Source organism: Thunnus albacares, chromosome 1, assembly GCF_914725855.1.
Source record: "Thunnus albacares chromosome 1, fThuAlb1.1, whole genome shotgun sequence".
NCBI classification, from domain to species: Eukaryota; Metazoa; Chordata; class Actinopteri; order Scombriformes; family Scombridae; genus Thunnus; species Thunnus albacares.
This window is the reverse complement of record NC_058106.1, coordinates 36,432,667-36,446,684: the sequence shown is the minus strand read 5'-3', so window position 1 is coordinate 36,446,684 and position 14,018 is coordinate 36,432,667. Positions and strand designations below refer to the sequence as shown.

General features: G+C 35.4%; 1 protein-coding gene across 1 annotated transcript; it reads left to right on the top strand.

The window, feature by feature from the left end:
• Nucleotides 1-7,936: 7,936 nt before the first annotated feature.
• pole3 (polymerase (DNA directed), epsilon 3 (p17 subunit)) lies at nucleotides 7,937-12,383 on the top strand. Its single transcript, XM_044357181.1, has 4 exons — nucleotides 7,937-8,369; nucleotides 10,121-10,206; nucleotides 10,430-10,548; nucleotides 11,307-12,383. The coding sequence occupies exons 1-4, from the start codon at nucleotides 8,304-8,306 to the stop codon at nucleotides 11,483-11,485; spliced, it is 450 nt and encodes a 149-aa protein (XP_044213116.1). The 5' UTR covers nucleotides 7,937-8,303; the 3' UTR covers nucleotides 11,486-12,383.
• The last annotated feature ends 1,635 nt before the right edge of the window (nucleotides 12,384-14,018 follow it).

The following is a 14,018-nucleotide window of genomic DNA, read 5'->3' as shown; positions in this document are numbered from 1 at the left end:
ATAGGCTAAGTCAGAGGCTGTGTTCTCATACTTTTTAGGTGTTTACTATATGCACATTAGATCCCAAATTACATGATTAATAGCCAATCATGGATTTGCCTTTCCAGGGGCTTTAAGGCAGGATAAACGTCACTGTGTAACAGAACAGATTATACAACTGTTTAACAAAAAGCTTAATTTAGCTTCTGTCTCACCCACAGACTGTATATAAAGAGTATTGTACTGTATATACTTTTATATACAGTCTTTGGTTTCACCCTTGATAAACAATGTGAGCGTCCATCTTGATCTGTATTGTTTCTGACGTTTCCACAGTGTGCAAAGAACAACACACATGTACTTTAGCACCACACCCAGCTGCCACCTGCTGCACAACAGTTTACATTCATATAGTATCTACAGTACTTTGATGCATAAATGGATAAGAGCTGAAGTACGAACTGTTGTGACTGATGTTTTTTAAATTGATATTTTGAATTTTTTTATAATTTCCATTGAAATTACAGATCTGCTGGAAAAGTCCTGTCTTTAAAAGCAGGTTAAATAGTTAAATAGTCCGATTAAATGTTAAATTTAACATTTTTAGGATAACGTGGGATAAGAAAAAAGCTACATTGACTTTATGCTCTGAAAAGAAAGGATATAAATAACAACATTGCTGGACATGATAGAGGAAAATACATACTGTACATACAACAAAAAGTATGGTACAAAACAATAAATAAATTTAAAAAAAACTCACTTCAACCATCCTACATCCATCACTTTGCATAAGATACAATAATTTTATAGAAATACAAAAAAAAAACCCTAAAACGGCTTCCTGCAGTTTCTCTTACGAAATAAAGTAAATAAATAAATAATAATATTTATAGAACATTCATTCAATTCATTATTCAAATGTATATTTTTTTAAATATCTTACCAGCTGAAAACATATAAAAATAGCAAAACTCCAAAGCCAAGAATGGACCTTTAACCTCAAACTAATTAATTTTCAAACTAATTTTCCTTTCAAAGTCTGTCTGCAGGTTTTTCAATGTTTCACATTTCAAAACACTCCAAACAGATTTATTTGGCCTTTGCACAGAAGATCTGAAAGCATAAATAGATTTAGCCTTCACAGTTTGATCCATGGAGTCTGCAGCCTTCGGTTTGACACATTTTGAGCGGCTTTTATTTTATTTATTTTTTTGTCATTGAGTTAATTTTAAGGTAATTTATTAGACAGCAATAGTAGAGACAGAAGACAGGAAATAAGGAGAGAGATGAGCAACAAAAGATCCACCAACGTGAGCCACCAGAGCATATTGAATTGAATGATTCTTATAAGAATCAAGAGCAAGAACAATAAAGTTTGATATGCGTATAAACAGATATGGTCCTTTTGTGGTCCAGACATGTTGACCTGTCATTGTAGGAAAAGATCAGGTGTTACTAATGACGTTAACGGTCTCTCTGTAAGTGTGTCAACATGTCGTCTATGAATAATGTTGCAGGTTTGTGTTTTCTGTTCAGTAAACATGAACCCTGTATTCCTCTGATAGAAACAAAGATGGAAGATCATGTGACAAAACTACTTTCTGTTGTGTGTTTATGCATGATTGTTACCATAAGAATTTATATTAAACACAATTTTAAAGAAAAAAGCGTAATTTAGCACTTTAGTTCAACTCTTCATACATAGATCATACATGGTGAAAGATATGAACTTTTAGAAATGAATACAACTATCTGAGCTGTAGAAATCTAAACCAGTTTACTGTAAGTTAAACCTCAGATACGGTGACCTCTAGTGGTGTTTAGCAGGGATAAGACAGGATATAACACATGATTTTGTTCCAGATAACACAGGTTTAAATCAATCTTAAACCTCAAACTGCTGCTAAGCTAATGACAGAGCAACAGCCTAAAAATAACAAACCACAGATGCAGCGGCACAGTTCCTGATCCTCCAGGTTTTTAGTGTTCAGTGTTGAGTAATCAGTATTACTACTGTTCCTGTTGCCATTTTTATGTTGTCTCTTTTCACTGTTGAAGCTATTATTATTATTTTTGTGTACACTTTCTTGTCCACTAGAACATTTCATTGTTTTTAATGAAACAAAGCACTTTTCATCCCTTGCACTTTAATTAATATTATGTGCACTTTATTGTCTTTTTACTTATTGTATAGTGTTCACTGTTGTACTGAAGGAATGCAATTTTAATCCTCTGTATACTGAGTATTGTATATGGAAAGAATAACAATAAATTCTTCTTTGAAACCTTGTGTGACTGATGTCAAATGTCCAAAAATGGTGAAAAATGTCAATCACTGTTTCTCAAAGCCCAAGGTGACCCCCTCATTTGTTCTGACCAACAATCCACAACCCAAAAATATTCAGTTTACATCATAGAGGACTAAAGAAACCAGAAAATATTCATATTTAAGATCAGAATCAGAGAATTTGGACATATTTTTTTCTAAAAAATGACTCAAAACGATTAATCAATTATCAAAATAGTTGGCGATAAACTAATCAGTTAATTGACTAATTGTTGCAGTAGAGGTCAGGTGTGCTGGTGTTACTGATGAGGGTCACATGACTCAGTTTAAAGCCTGTTATCGTCAACAGATTCTGTTCTTGGCTTTTTGTTTACAGGCCGATTTGTGGGCCTTCCTTTTATTTCCTTCTTGTACAAACAGGTCTGACTCTCCTGCTCTACCATTGACAGATAAGTAAGAAATTTTGCTGAAGTAACCACATGTTCAACAAAACATATAAAGGAGATGATAGTATCTCTGTACTCATCAGTCTAAAACAAACTGACAGATCTCAAGTCTGTCTGTGGTTTCACAGTCTTAACCCTGTTTAACGGTCTTCAGGTTCTAACTTTCTGTGGCTGTGATTTCCTCAAAGGGTTCGGAGTCTGAGAGCTCGATGCACTGCAACTTAAAGCTGCACAAATCAATATTTTTATATTCAAAATGGGAAAAAATGAATGTATAAAGTGACAAAACTCAAAGAATTATGACTCGACTGCAGCCCCCCGTCAGATAGTTTTGGTTTTACATCAGCTCCATATGTGACCTCAGCGCTCTGTACACTATGACTTCTCAGTGCAAACCTTACAGTGGAAATACAAACGTTATTGTGTTATCTGTTATCCACCAGCTGTTTGCATCTTCCAGTGTATTTTTGTGGTTGCATGAGTGTTTACTGTCACACTTTCCCATCCCCATGAACTGTTGTTATTGAGAATGTCACTATTTATTATGAGCTTTGTTTACTATATTACTATTTTTAAGTAGAAAAGCCTAACCAGGGACAGGGGTCGCAAATTAGCCTTGGCTAGAAATCCTATATGCAACACATCTGTTTCATGTTACTTTAATCTGTTATAATGTTTTTTGCATCGTCCCTGACAAATAAACTAATAAATAAATAAAAATAAATAAATGAGAAAGTTTTGACTGGTACTGTAGGCTATATATAATACATTTTTAAGAAATGAGTGAGTTAGTTGTGGGCTGCAGTGAAGACAGTCAACAATAACATTCTGTATTTGCAGTGTGTAATAAACTGTATTTGTATTGATTGTAAAACAATATTAACTCCTTGACTTTTAAAATGCACTAAAAAACAATCATACTGCAAGAGAGAAAGTCTTGACCCATTGATATCTTAAGGGGTGAGTTTTACATCTATCTGCAGCAGCCTGTCGACATGTTAGATGAACACAGAAAGAGTTCAGCAGCAGCGGTGATTGTTCCAACAACACCGAGCGATCTACTGCGAGTCGAGGAAACTTGAGTATCCTGGAGCGCTGCCTAGAAACAGCTACAGAAGCTTGAACTTGGTGGGCGTAGAAATTGACCTCATAGCCTCCTCTACAATGTTGTGGTTTACAATGGTTTTTTTTTGCTTTTGTTTTATCTTTTATGTAGCCAGAAAGTTCCCATTGAGACACAAAATTTCTTCTTCCAGGGATTCCTGGTCAAGACGGCAGCAAAAGCAGTGTCACATAAAAAACAATTTCACATGATAGAACACATAAATACATAAAAGCTACACAGTGGAAAGAGTAAAAGGAGAGAAGCATAAAGGCCATACCATTTATATCCATAACACAGTCCATCTCAAGTCAAGGTTATTTAAAAGACCTTTAAAGGTGTTCAAAGAGGGGAGTTCTTCTAAGTTTACTGGTATTTAGTAGCTCATTCCAGGCTAAAAGTGCATAAAAGGATAAAGCAGTTTTACCAAGTTCTGAGTGCACCTGGGGACATTTAAAAGAATCTGATCAGTAGATCTAGTGCTTTAGTTGCAGGATAAAAGGCTGCAGATATAAGAAGGTAGATTACCTAACAATGTCTTGACAGTAAATAGCAACATGTGTATTTTTCTCCTCATCCTCAAGATTCATATAAAATGCAATGGTGAGTACATGAGCTTGCACTTGTCACAAAACATAATGCAGTGTGATATGCAGCATCCAGTTTTTTTTAAATTAGAGATGAAGATGCATGCATGTAAATCACATCCCTACTTAAAAAAAAATCCCATGAAAAGACCATCAACGAGTTAATGTCTGACTCCGTCTCTGCGGCTCTCAGCTCTAAACTCATTGGACTGAAGACGTAAATCTTTTAAAAACGCCTCACAAATATGTTAATGTGAACGTGTCCGCTGTTTTAATTAGAACTTTTATGTGAGGTACATGAGATACTAAGGCTCAACTGCGGCGGTTGCTGCGATAATCAAGTTGAAACGATGTGCAGTGCACAGATGTGACAGATGTGCCTGTGCAGAAGGATGTTTTTCTTAACTTTGAGCTGAACATTATTATGCTTTAAATGTCTTGTTTTTTTTTTCTCTGTGTGGGCTGTATCACGCTGCTGCATGTGTGAGGAAGCCAGCTACCATGGAAACCACCTAAATACCTTTTCACCCAACAAACCCCGACCTTATCCACTCTGTTAGCAGGGAAGGTGTAAAGCTGAGCTGGAGGTCTGCCCAGTTCTGGGTTTTTAACATTCATCAGTACACTACAGATAATGTGCAAGCAGGCAAGTGGTGGCATTAACACTTCAGTGTGATATAACCCAACATGACAAATCACAACTGTCCCTAATGGGGCTTTATAATAATGTGTGCAGCATACAACATCCTCTATCTTTAGACCCTTGATTTGGATAAGGAGAAAACTAAAAAAATGGAAGAAACCTCAAGAAGAGCCCAAAATATTCAACAAACACTCAGAGATGAGACTCCAACTACTACTATTTTGTAGTCACTGTAACACTATAATCATAAGGATATAGTAAAGATGTTACTCTATATTTTAAATACCATCAAAAAAATCCCAGGAAAAGACCAAAACCGACAACGAGTTAATTTCTGACTTCTCTACCCCGTCTGTGGCTCTCTGCTACAAGCTGAAGGCGTAAATCTTTAAAAAAAAAAAAAAAAAGCCTCACAGATATGTTAATGTGAACGTGTCTGCTGTTTTAACTAGAACTTTTATATGAGGTACATGAGATATTAAGGCTTAGCTGTGGTGGTTGTTGTGATAATGTGATAATCGACTCAAAACGATGTGCAGTGTCTGACAGATGTGCCTGTTCTTTTCTTTATCGTCTGTGCTTGAAATTGTCTTTTTTCTCTCTCTTTCTTTTCTTGTTAGATGGAAAACTTAAAATCCAATACATACAGTGTAGTTCACTTTTTCAGTAAGGCAGAGTAATTTCCCAAAACAGTCGGGCACTGTAGTTTTTAGCAAATGTTACTCAAAATAGGAAATAGTGCATTTGTTGGGGACTATTTTCAGCAGTGGATTTATCCACATTTGATGCTCTATTGAGGATTTCTGGCAGCAGGACGGTGTGTGTGTGGGATTGAGTCAACATAAACTACAGTGTTTGTTTTTATGGTGATGAAGGAACACGTCACCCAGCGGCTCATTGACGTGTTTCTAATAGTTTTTGGACAACAACGGTGCACACAGGAATAAGATATATCAGGCGTTGGATATAAAAATAATGGGCAACCAGCAGGTTTGAGTCTGACAGGGCAGGAATGTCAGAAAGTGTTGAGAGACACATTTAACACATTGTTGATTTTGGTCTTTACTGACAATACAAAAAATAGAGAAAGAAGGATCACAGGCTTATTGTTACAGCTGATGTCTTTGCTAAATGGTTTTGTTATGGATTCAGATGACTGGCTGTGGTCTTTACACACTTTAAACACATTTTTACATTATCTATCAAGACACTTCCCGCTAACAGATGTGATTTGGATTATTTTTCATAGTTACACATACTGGTTTACATGGAAATCAATAGATTGTTTTTGAATGACTGAAAACAATTATTTTTTTCCCTATCACTTTTATTTATTCAGTTTTACAATTAATATTTACAGCAAGATGGTTGTCACAATCAATATACTGTCTTAAGCTAATTAGAAAACAGAATAATAGATAGAATAGAATATTCTAGAAAAGAATATCTGTAATACAACAAAAGTGAGTATCAGTTGTCTTGCCAGCAGGGTTAGAAAAAACTTTAGTGTGTTTCTCAGATGCAGACAGAGAGCGAGAGATCCTGAACAAAGCTGCAAACTCTTTCTCCAATAATGTCTGAAACGGTGTTAAAAATCTCTGTCCAGAAGTTATTTAAGGACATATAATTATGAATCTTTCACAAAAAATAAATAAAGTTTGTGATACCACCAAATTATTGTAGAATGTTGTCAACAATTGATATTTAGATTTGTGTTTAGTGTATTTTATGTAATTCTAATTAAAATTCAAAGTGCTTTACTGGCATGAATGTATTCAGATACAATATTATTAATGCACTGTATGAATAATGACAACAATTTACAATAAATTAAGAACATTTTTGAGGGGAAAGAAGAGGAAAAAAAACAACACATGTACTGTATGTCTTATCTAAACATTCAGAAAATTGAGCCCAAAGTCATATCAAATGTCTTGTTTTGTCCAATGAAGATATTGAATTTACTATAATGTTACTCAAGGAAATGCAGCACAGTCTCAAAAAAAATGACAACCTAAACCCCCCAAATATAATATATTCAAAAAAATCAGAAAAATGAACAGTGCTTTAAAAAACCTAATTGCAACAGCAGATTTAACATATTTAAATATATATACATATATACCTGTTTTGAGATCTAAAAACCTAGTAATCTAATTATGTAAGCATTGTTTTATTCATATTTGTCAAGTTGTTTATTTTATTTAACTTTTTAATTTCATGAACATACAGACATTCAGCAATGAAATCGAAATATAAATTCTTGTGCAATTTGTTGTGCAAAACATAAATTCCATGTCAAGTAAATACAATTAAAGAAATGTATAAAATGAAATACTATTCAACCCCAATAAGATCCTTACAATATAATCAAATAATATCCCAAACCCAATAAGTAAACCATAATAACAATAAAGGACGACATAAAATTATTTTATTTATTTTTTATTTTCCTCTTTCTCTGTATTGATCACATGAATGAACATGAGGTGCATACTTGGGAACAAAACAACACATAAGAAACAGAAAGATTCTTTATGAAAATAATAATAATATGAGAAGAGAGGTTTTTGGTGTCAAACCTACACTTATGAATATAAAATTTATAAGCTAAGCTAAGATAAGATTAATGACGTATGCTTCTTTCTCATTCAACCCAAATAGTACAATTTTATAAATAAAGCAGTCAGCCATATTTTAAATTGATAATTAATAAACTTAGCAACCTCGTGCCAGTCTTAAAGTAAAGAGCAAAATTAACACGATACATTAATATTCTTAAATCTTTTAAGAAAATGTTTATTCAATCATTTAAATTAATTTATTTAGCTCATGTTTTTTCTTCTTCTTCTTCTTTTATGCTAATTACGTAACGGTCGACGTACGTCACGCACGCGTCAGAGGTCGAAGTTGAGAGGTGACGGAGGAGGGCTCGTGGTTGGAAGGTTCGCGGGAAACGTCTCAAAACAAACCGATTCTGATGGACACGCGAGCAGCTTCTCGCCGAGTCATAAAGAGTTAATAAAACGTTAACGTCTTCTTTATAACGTACGTTTAATAACTCAACATTCCGGTGAAACGGAAAGAGCCGGTAACGTTAGCTAGCTACTTTACGGAGCTCAGGTTAGCGCTGGTCGGTTAGCAGCTCACTCGGGCTTCATACGAGAGGCAACGGACGTAACGGCTGACCGGTAACCGTTAACCGTGACGGACGGTGAAGCTAACGGACAGCAGGGTTGAAGACTCGGTGAGTGAAATGGCAGAAAGACCAGAAGACCTGAACCTTCCCAACGCGGTCATCACCCGCATCATCAAGGAGGCGGTGAGTGAGCGCTGAGAGCCTCGTTTTAATCATCTTATCTGTGTCTGAACAATCTATAAACTAACTGTAGATTTAAATAAATATAACAGTACTACTGAATGTACTGCGTTACTTTCTACCATTGGCAACGACGAGCAAATACTTGATATTTGAGCTTAAATGTTTGGATTATTTTTCAGATAATTATTAATTAGTCTACTAAAGATAGCGCTGGAGCAACAAGTTAACATGCAGAGTAAAGGACACACAGTTATTCAAGTTTAAAGCTACTTGAGGGGACATTTTAGGGATAAATGTGTGCTATGTGATTGCTCTTTGTGTTAAAGGGCAGGTTCACAATTTCTAAGTCTCTCTCAAAGGACCAGTGTGTAGGATTTAGTGGTATCTAGCGGTGAGGTTGCAGATTGCAACCAACTAAATAACCTACGGTGGCCGCGAAACTCACCAAAAACACAAAGGCCCCCTCTAGAAGCAGTGTTTGGTTTGTCCATTCTGGGCTTCTGTAGAAACACGACAGGCTCCATGGAAGAGGACCCAATGTAGGTTGGATATAAAGGGCTCATTCTAAGGTAACAAAAACACAATGATTCTTATTTTCAGGTGATTATACATTAATTAAAACATACTTATGAATATTATATTCCATTTCTGCAAAGTCTGTTCCGCTAGATGCCACTAAATTCTACACACTGCACCTTTAAAACAACAGTCAGGAGCCCAAATGAACAGTGAAACATGTTTTTCTTGCTGTAATCATTCGTCCTGTTCATACTGACCACTAGCAGATCCCTTCATAATGCATTTACAAAGGAAGTGATGGAGGACAAAAATGTATTTAAAAGTTTATCTGAAGCTAATATGAAGCTTCAGCATCCAAATGAGTCAAATCAAGTAGATATTTTTCAACGTTACGGTCTTTTTAGCGCCAGAGTTCCTCTTTTTGTTACTATACTTCCACCTGCAGCTCAACAGGGAAACACTGTCCGAGGAAACACAAAGAGGGAATTTGATGCTAAAAAGACTGTAAATGTGTCAGACTGCTGAGGCCTCATATAAGCTTCACATCAACTTTTAAATGACTGTGTGGACAAACTGTGGATTTTGGCCTCCATCACTTACATTGAAAGCCCATTTGAAGGGGATCTTTTAGCCAGTATGAACAGATGAACTGATTACAGCGAGGGAAACCTCTTTCAATGTTCATATGGACACCTGACTGCTGTTTTAAGACACTTGAAACATTGTGATTCTGTCCTTTTTAAGAGAAAATACAGGTGCTGTAAGTATTTTCTTCTCTATGGCAAGACCTGCTTTTTTTAACCTTTATATAACCAGGGAAGCCTCCTTGAGATAAAAATCTCTTAGATTACATAAGAAAGAACACAGAAATACCACAAAGTAAGAATTAAACATAAATGGAATTATAAAATACTTAAAAACTAAAAATACAAGCTGCAGACATCTATAATTGTATTTTGAGAAAAGGATTACTGTATATGTATCTCCCATAATCTAATATTATTTTCAGTAATTATCATCTGTGGTTTATAAGCAAACCAAAGTTCCATGTTTTTGTAATAGAAGAAAAAAGAACAGTTTGCTGTGTTTTACTCATTTATTGCTCACTGCTCTTTTTGCATTGAGTAGTTAACGTCCTTGAGGAAATAAATACTTTTTCTCAGCCTGCTTGTGTTGTGTGATGTGTGAATGTAGCTTTGAGCTAACTCCTCCGCACCGTTTGTTTTCAACAGCTCCCAGATGGGGTGAATGTGTCAAAAGAGGCAAGGAGAGCCATATCCCAAGCTGCCAGCGTGTTTGTGTTGTATGCAACGTCCTGGTAAGAATTCAAATAAAACATTTAGAAAGTCTGACAGAGACTAGAGTACCGATTCACAAAATTCTGTTCGATCCAGGACAATAAAAAGGAGTTTTCCATCAAACAATAAGGAGCATCTCAGTCATTATCAAGCTGAACCACTGAATATGATTTGTAAAACTTTCCATTATACCACGTTTTTAACATAAAAGATGTTTTTTTCTCTCTTTGTGTTTTGTCTCAGTGCAAACAACTTTGCCATGAAAGCCAAAAGAAAAACTCTGAACGCAGGAGACGTCTTGGCTGCGATGGAGGAAATGGAGTTTGAACGATTCCTGGAGCCTCTGAGAGAAGCTTTAGAAGGTCAGTTCATCAGTGAGTCTTCTCAGGCTTTAATGGGAAAGATTCACTATTTTAAAGTCTGCCCTAAATGAATAATGAGGAGCCCAAATGAATATTGAAAGAGGTTTTGCTTAATGTAATTATTCCTCCTGTTCATACTGGCCATTAAAAGGTCCCTTTATAATGTGCTCTCAATTAAAGTAATGGAGGACAAAATCGTTTATCTGAACCTTAAATGAGGCTTCAGTTGTCCAGCTACCTAAAGACGTTCAGTTCACTATCATATAAGACAAAGAAAAGCAGCAAGTTACCAAAATTTGACAACCTAAAACCACCAGATGACTTGCATTTTTGTCGTCTTCGTCTTTGGGAACCAGTGATCGACATGTTTTACTGTTTTCTGACATTTTATTAACCAGACAACTAATCGATTAATCAAGACAATAATCAGCAGATTAATGGATAATGAAAGTAATAGTTGCAGCACTAGTAACGTCTAATGTTCTCAGCTTACATTTGAGATGATAAACGTACAGTTTAATCTGTTTCTTACACTTTTTCCTCTTGATTTTTCTTGATTTTTTTTTTTTTTTAAAATGTTGAGTCTCTCTTACTGCAACCCCATGCAAACCACTGCCTTCCTTAGTTACGGTTGCTAAGCTCTGACTGGAGGAGCAAACGATCAAAACACAGATACTAATGTGAAATATAACGACTCTATTAAGCTTCTAATGATGCATGTTTCCTGTTAACGGTGGGCGTTTGTTTTTCCTCTACAGTGTACAAGAAGGGCCAGAAGGGAAAGAAGGAGGTGTCGGAGCAGAAGCGCAAAGATAAAGAGAAGAAGACCGACTCTGAGAACGATAAGAGCAGGGAGGAGGAAGAGGAGGAGGAGGAACGCATGGAGGAGGAGCCCGAAGCGGAGAACGAAGCGGAGGAGGAGGAGGTGGAGAACTGAGGACGTTCAAACCACTGAACGACGAGATGCACTCCCGACACCTCCTCTGAGGTTATCACCGTCTGGACCAGAAGAGTCAACACGAATCGACGCTTCACGGTTTCAAAGCAGCAAACCTGTGATGAGCTCATAGGAGGTCAGGGTACGTTTTTGTAGAGTCCAGTTTTTTGTTTTTCTTTTGTTTTTTTCTGTCTTCCAACCAGACGCCCCACAACACAAAAAGCACAACGAAACCACGACGTCAGACTACATCCCGATCTTTGTCTCGGCCCGTTTTGTATTTTCATCATTTTATACATCCACGTTTTGATACAAACGCTGTTTTTGTTTCCTCTGTAACTGGATTTCTTGACAGTAAACAATAGATTCTGTGACAGAAATACAAAGACACTGAGCGCTGAAAGTGACTGATTCTGGCTCTAATCTGTCCTCAATCAACCAAAAACACTGCTGGTAAATAAACAGTCGACCGGTGTTGAACATGAGCATCGTCACAATTAGCCTTTTTCTTAATTTTTTTTTTAGATCTCTTACTTTGACAAATATGTTTTTCTACATTGAACAAAAGAAACCAAAGTTCTTAAATGTTAAGCGTTGTCTTAACACATGTAGCCGTAGAAGAACTTTGAACAAAACTGTCTTAAAATTGGCAATATTTTGAAGAAAGATGAAAGAATTTGACCAGATGTTTGATGCCCCAGGTTTGACTTTAAGGTGTTTTGGGGTTTTTTTTATTTCTATGCACTGACACACGACATGTTTGACAAAATACAAGAAAACCAAACTTGCAAAATGTGAGAAATAATGTTGGAATAAAGGCTGCATTTGTCAGAAGAGATAAAAAAAAAAAAAAAGTAGATTACAGCTTTGTTTATAAACTGCATTACTTCATATCCAGTAAAAAGATAGTCGGCCCTTTTGTTCCTTATCTGCTGAGTTTCTGAACCATTTATACTTTTGTAGAATTGTATATGACTGGCTGAGATTTCCAATAAATATTTTGTATAAAAAGCAAAACTGTATTGAGTCATAACTGGCTGACAGCATGCATGAACACACACGAAACTAATTAAGAGCTAAATTAAATAAAACTCATATTTAAAAGAAGACAGCATCGATTAGGAAAGATGTTCCAAACTTTAGCTGCATAAACACTGAACGGTTTTGATTATTCTGTGAATCAACAGCTTGTAACCTTTCCAAACCTCACGTAATATAAAATGATAACAGATGCTATAATAACAGAAAATTATTTATCAGGGACCGTTTACAACAGAAAACATTGATCTCACACAAGAGAAAAGATGTTTTGTACCAGATTTAAATACAAAGCTTCACTTGTCTTTAATTCAAACTAAAAATGAGCAAATGAAGCTTTGTTCTATACATCTTATAATAAAGTAACTTCTTGATCTAATATTAGAGTTCAGTGTAGAGCTGCAATGATTAGTTGATTGATTAATGTCTTTGATACTGTATGTAACTGAATATCTGGGTTTTGGGCTGTTGGACATGAATACATCTCTGACTACAGGAAAAGCATAAAAGGTATTTTTCACTATTTTCTGACGATTCATCAACTTAAAGCTTAACTTTTTAAAAATCAGCTGATTAATTGTGAAAATAATCGTCAGTAGCAGCTGACAAATTTCAAACTTGCTGGTGTAATTAAGATGATAAACGATCACATTAAGCAGCTGTCGTTACTAGATGAGACTGATGGAAGGTAATTATACACAGTTATAGACTCGTCATAGCAGGAAAACCACAGGTGTTAATTAATCAATTAATCATGGCTACGTTTAATTCAGGTGAGTCTGTGAATTCACTGAAACACTAAAAATGAACATCGCTGTGATTAATGTGATAACTGAAGTCTTTTCTTTATTCTTGTCAATTCTTTATTATAAATCCTTTTTATGATTCAGATATAATTCTTATCTGACAGATGACAGCAGGAGTTTTATCTGTTCTTACAGTGTAGTTCTGTTTGCTCAGTTTCAGGTTTTTCTGGGAGTTTTTCTCTTTAATCTGAATGAAGGGTCAAAGGATAGACTGTTGTACCAATTATTGACGATTATTTTCGTTGTTAATTACTCTACAGACTATTTTGATTAATTGATTTGTCTGTAAAATTGAGGAAAAACATCTGACAGTTTGTCAGAGCCCACAGTGAAGTCTGTAATATCTGTCTGATCAATCTAAAACTGTCACAAAGAAAACCAAATATCTTTAATATTTGATGTTTTTGCTTGAAAATGATAATTTAATCAAAATGTTTGTTAATTTAACAGTTGTTGCAGCTCTACACAAAATGGAAATATACTTTAAATTGAACTCAAGTAACCTCAAACATTAGTGCACATTAAGGAAATGTTTATAACAAACTATTAGGCTTGGTGGAAAAGCTCAGAATCACAGTAGTGTCAAGGAATTCTGATTTTAGTATAACTGTCAGGTTATATTGGTGCTGCACACCTGCATTATTATGGGATGTCAGAGCATTTAATGAGCCTGTGATTGAGACAACAGT

Excerpts from the sequence above, each read along its gene's own strand:
- pole3 (XM_044357181.1), top strand. The coding sequence starts at position 8,304 with ATGGCAGAAAGACCAGAAGACCTGAACCTTCCCAACGCGGTCATCACC. Across the intron at positions 10,207-10,429 it reads GTGTTGTATGCAACGTCCTG|TGCAAACAACTTTGCCATGA; the intron begins GTAAGAATTCAA and ends GTTTTGTCTCAG. Across the intron at positions 10,549-11,306 it reads TCTGAGAGAAGCTTTAGAAG|TGTACAAGAAGGGCCAGAAG; the intron begins GTCAGTTCATCA and ends TTTCCTCTACAG.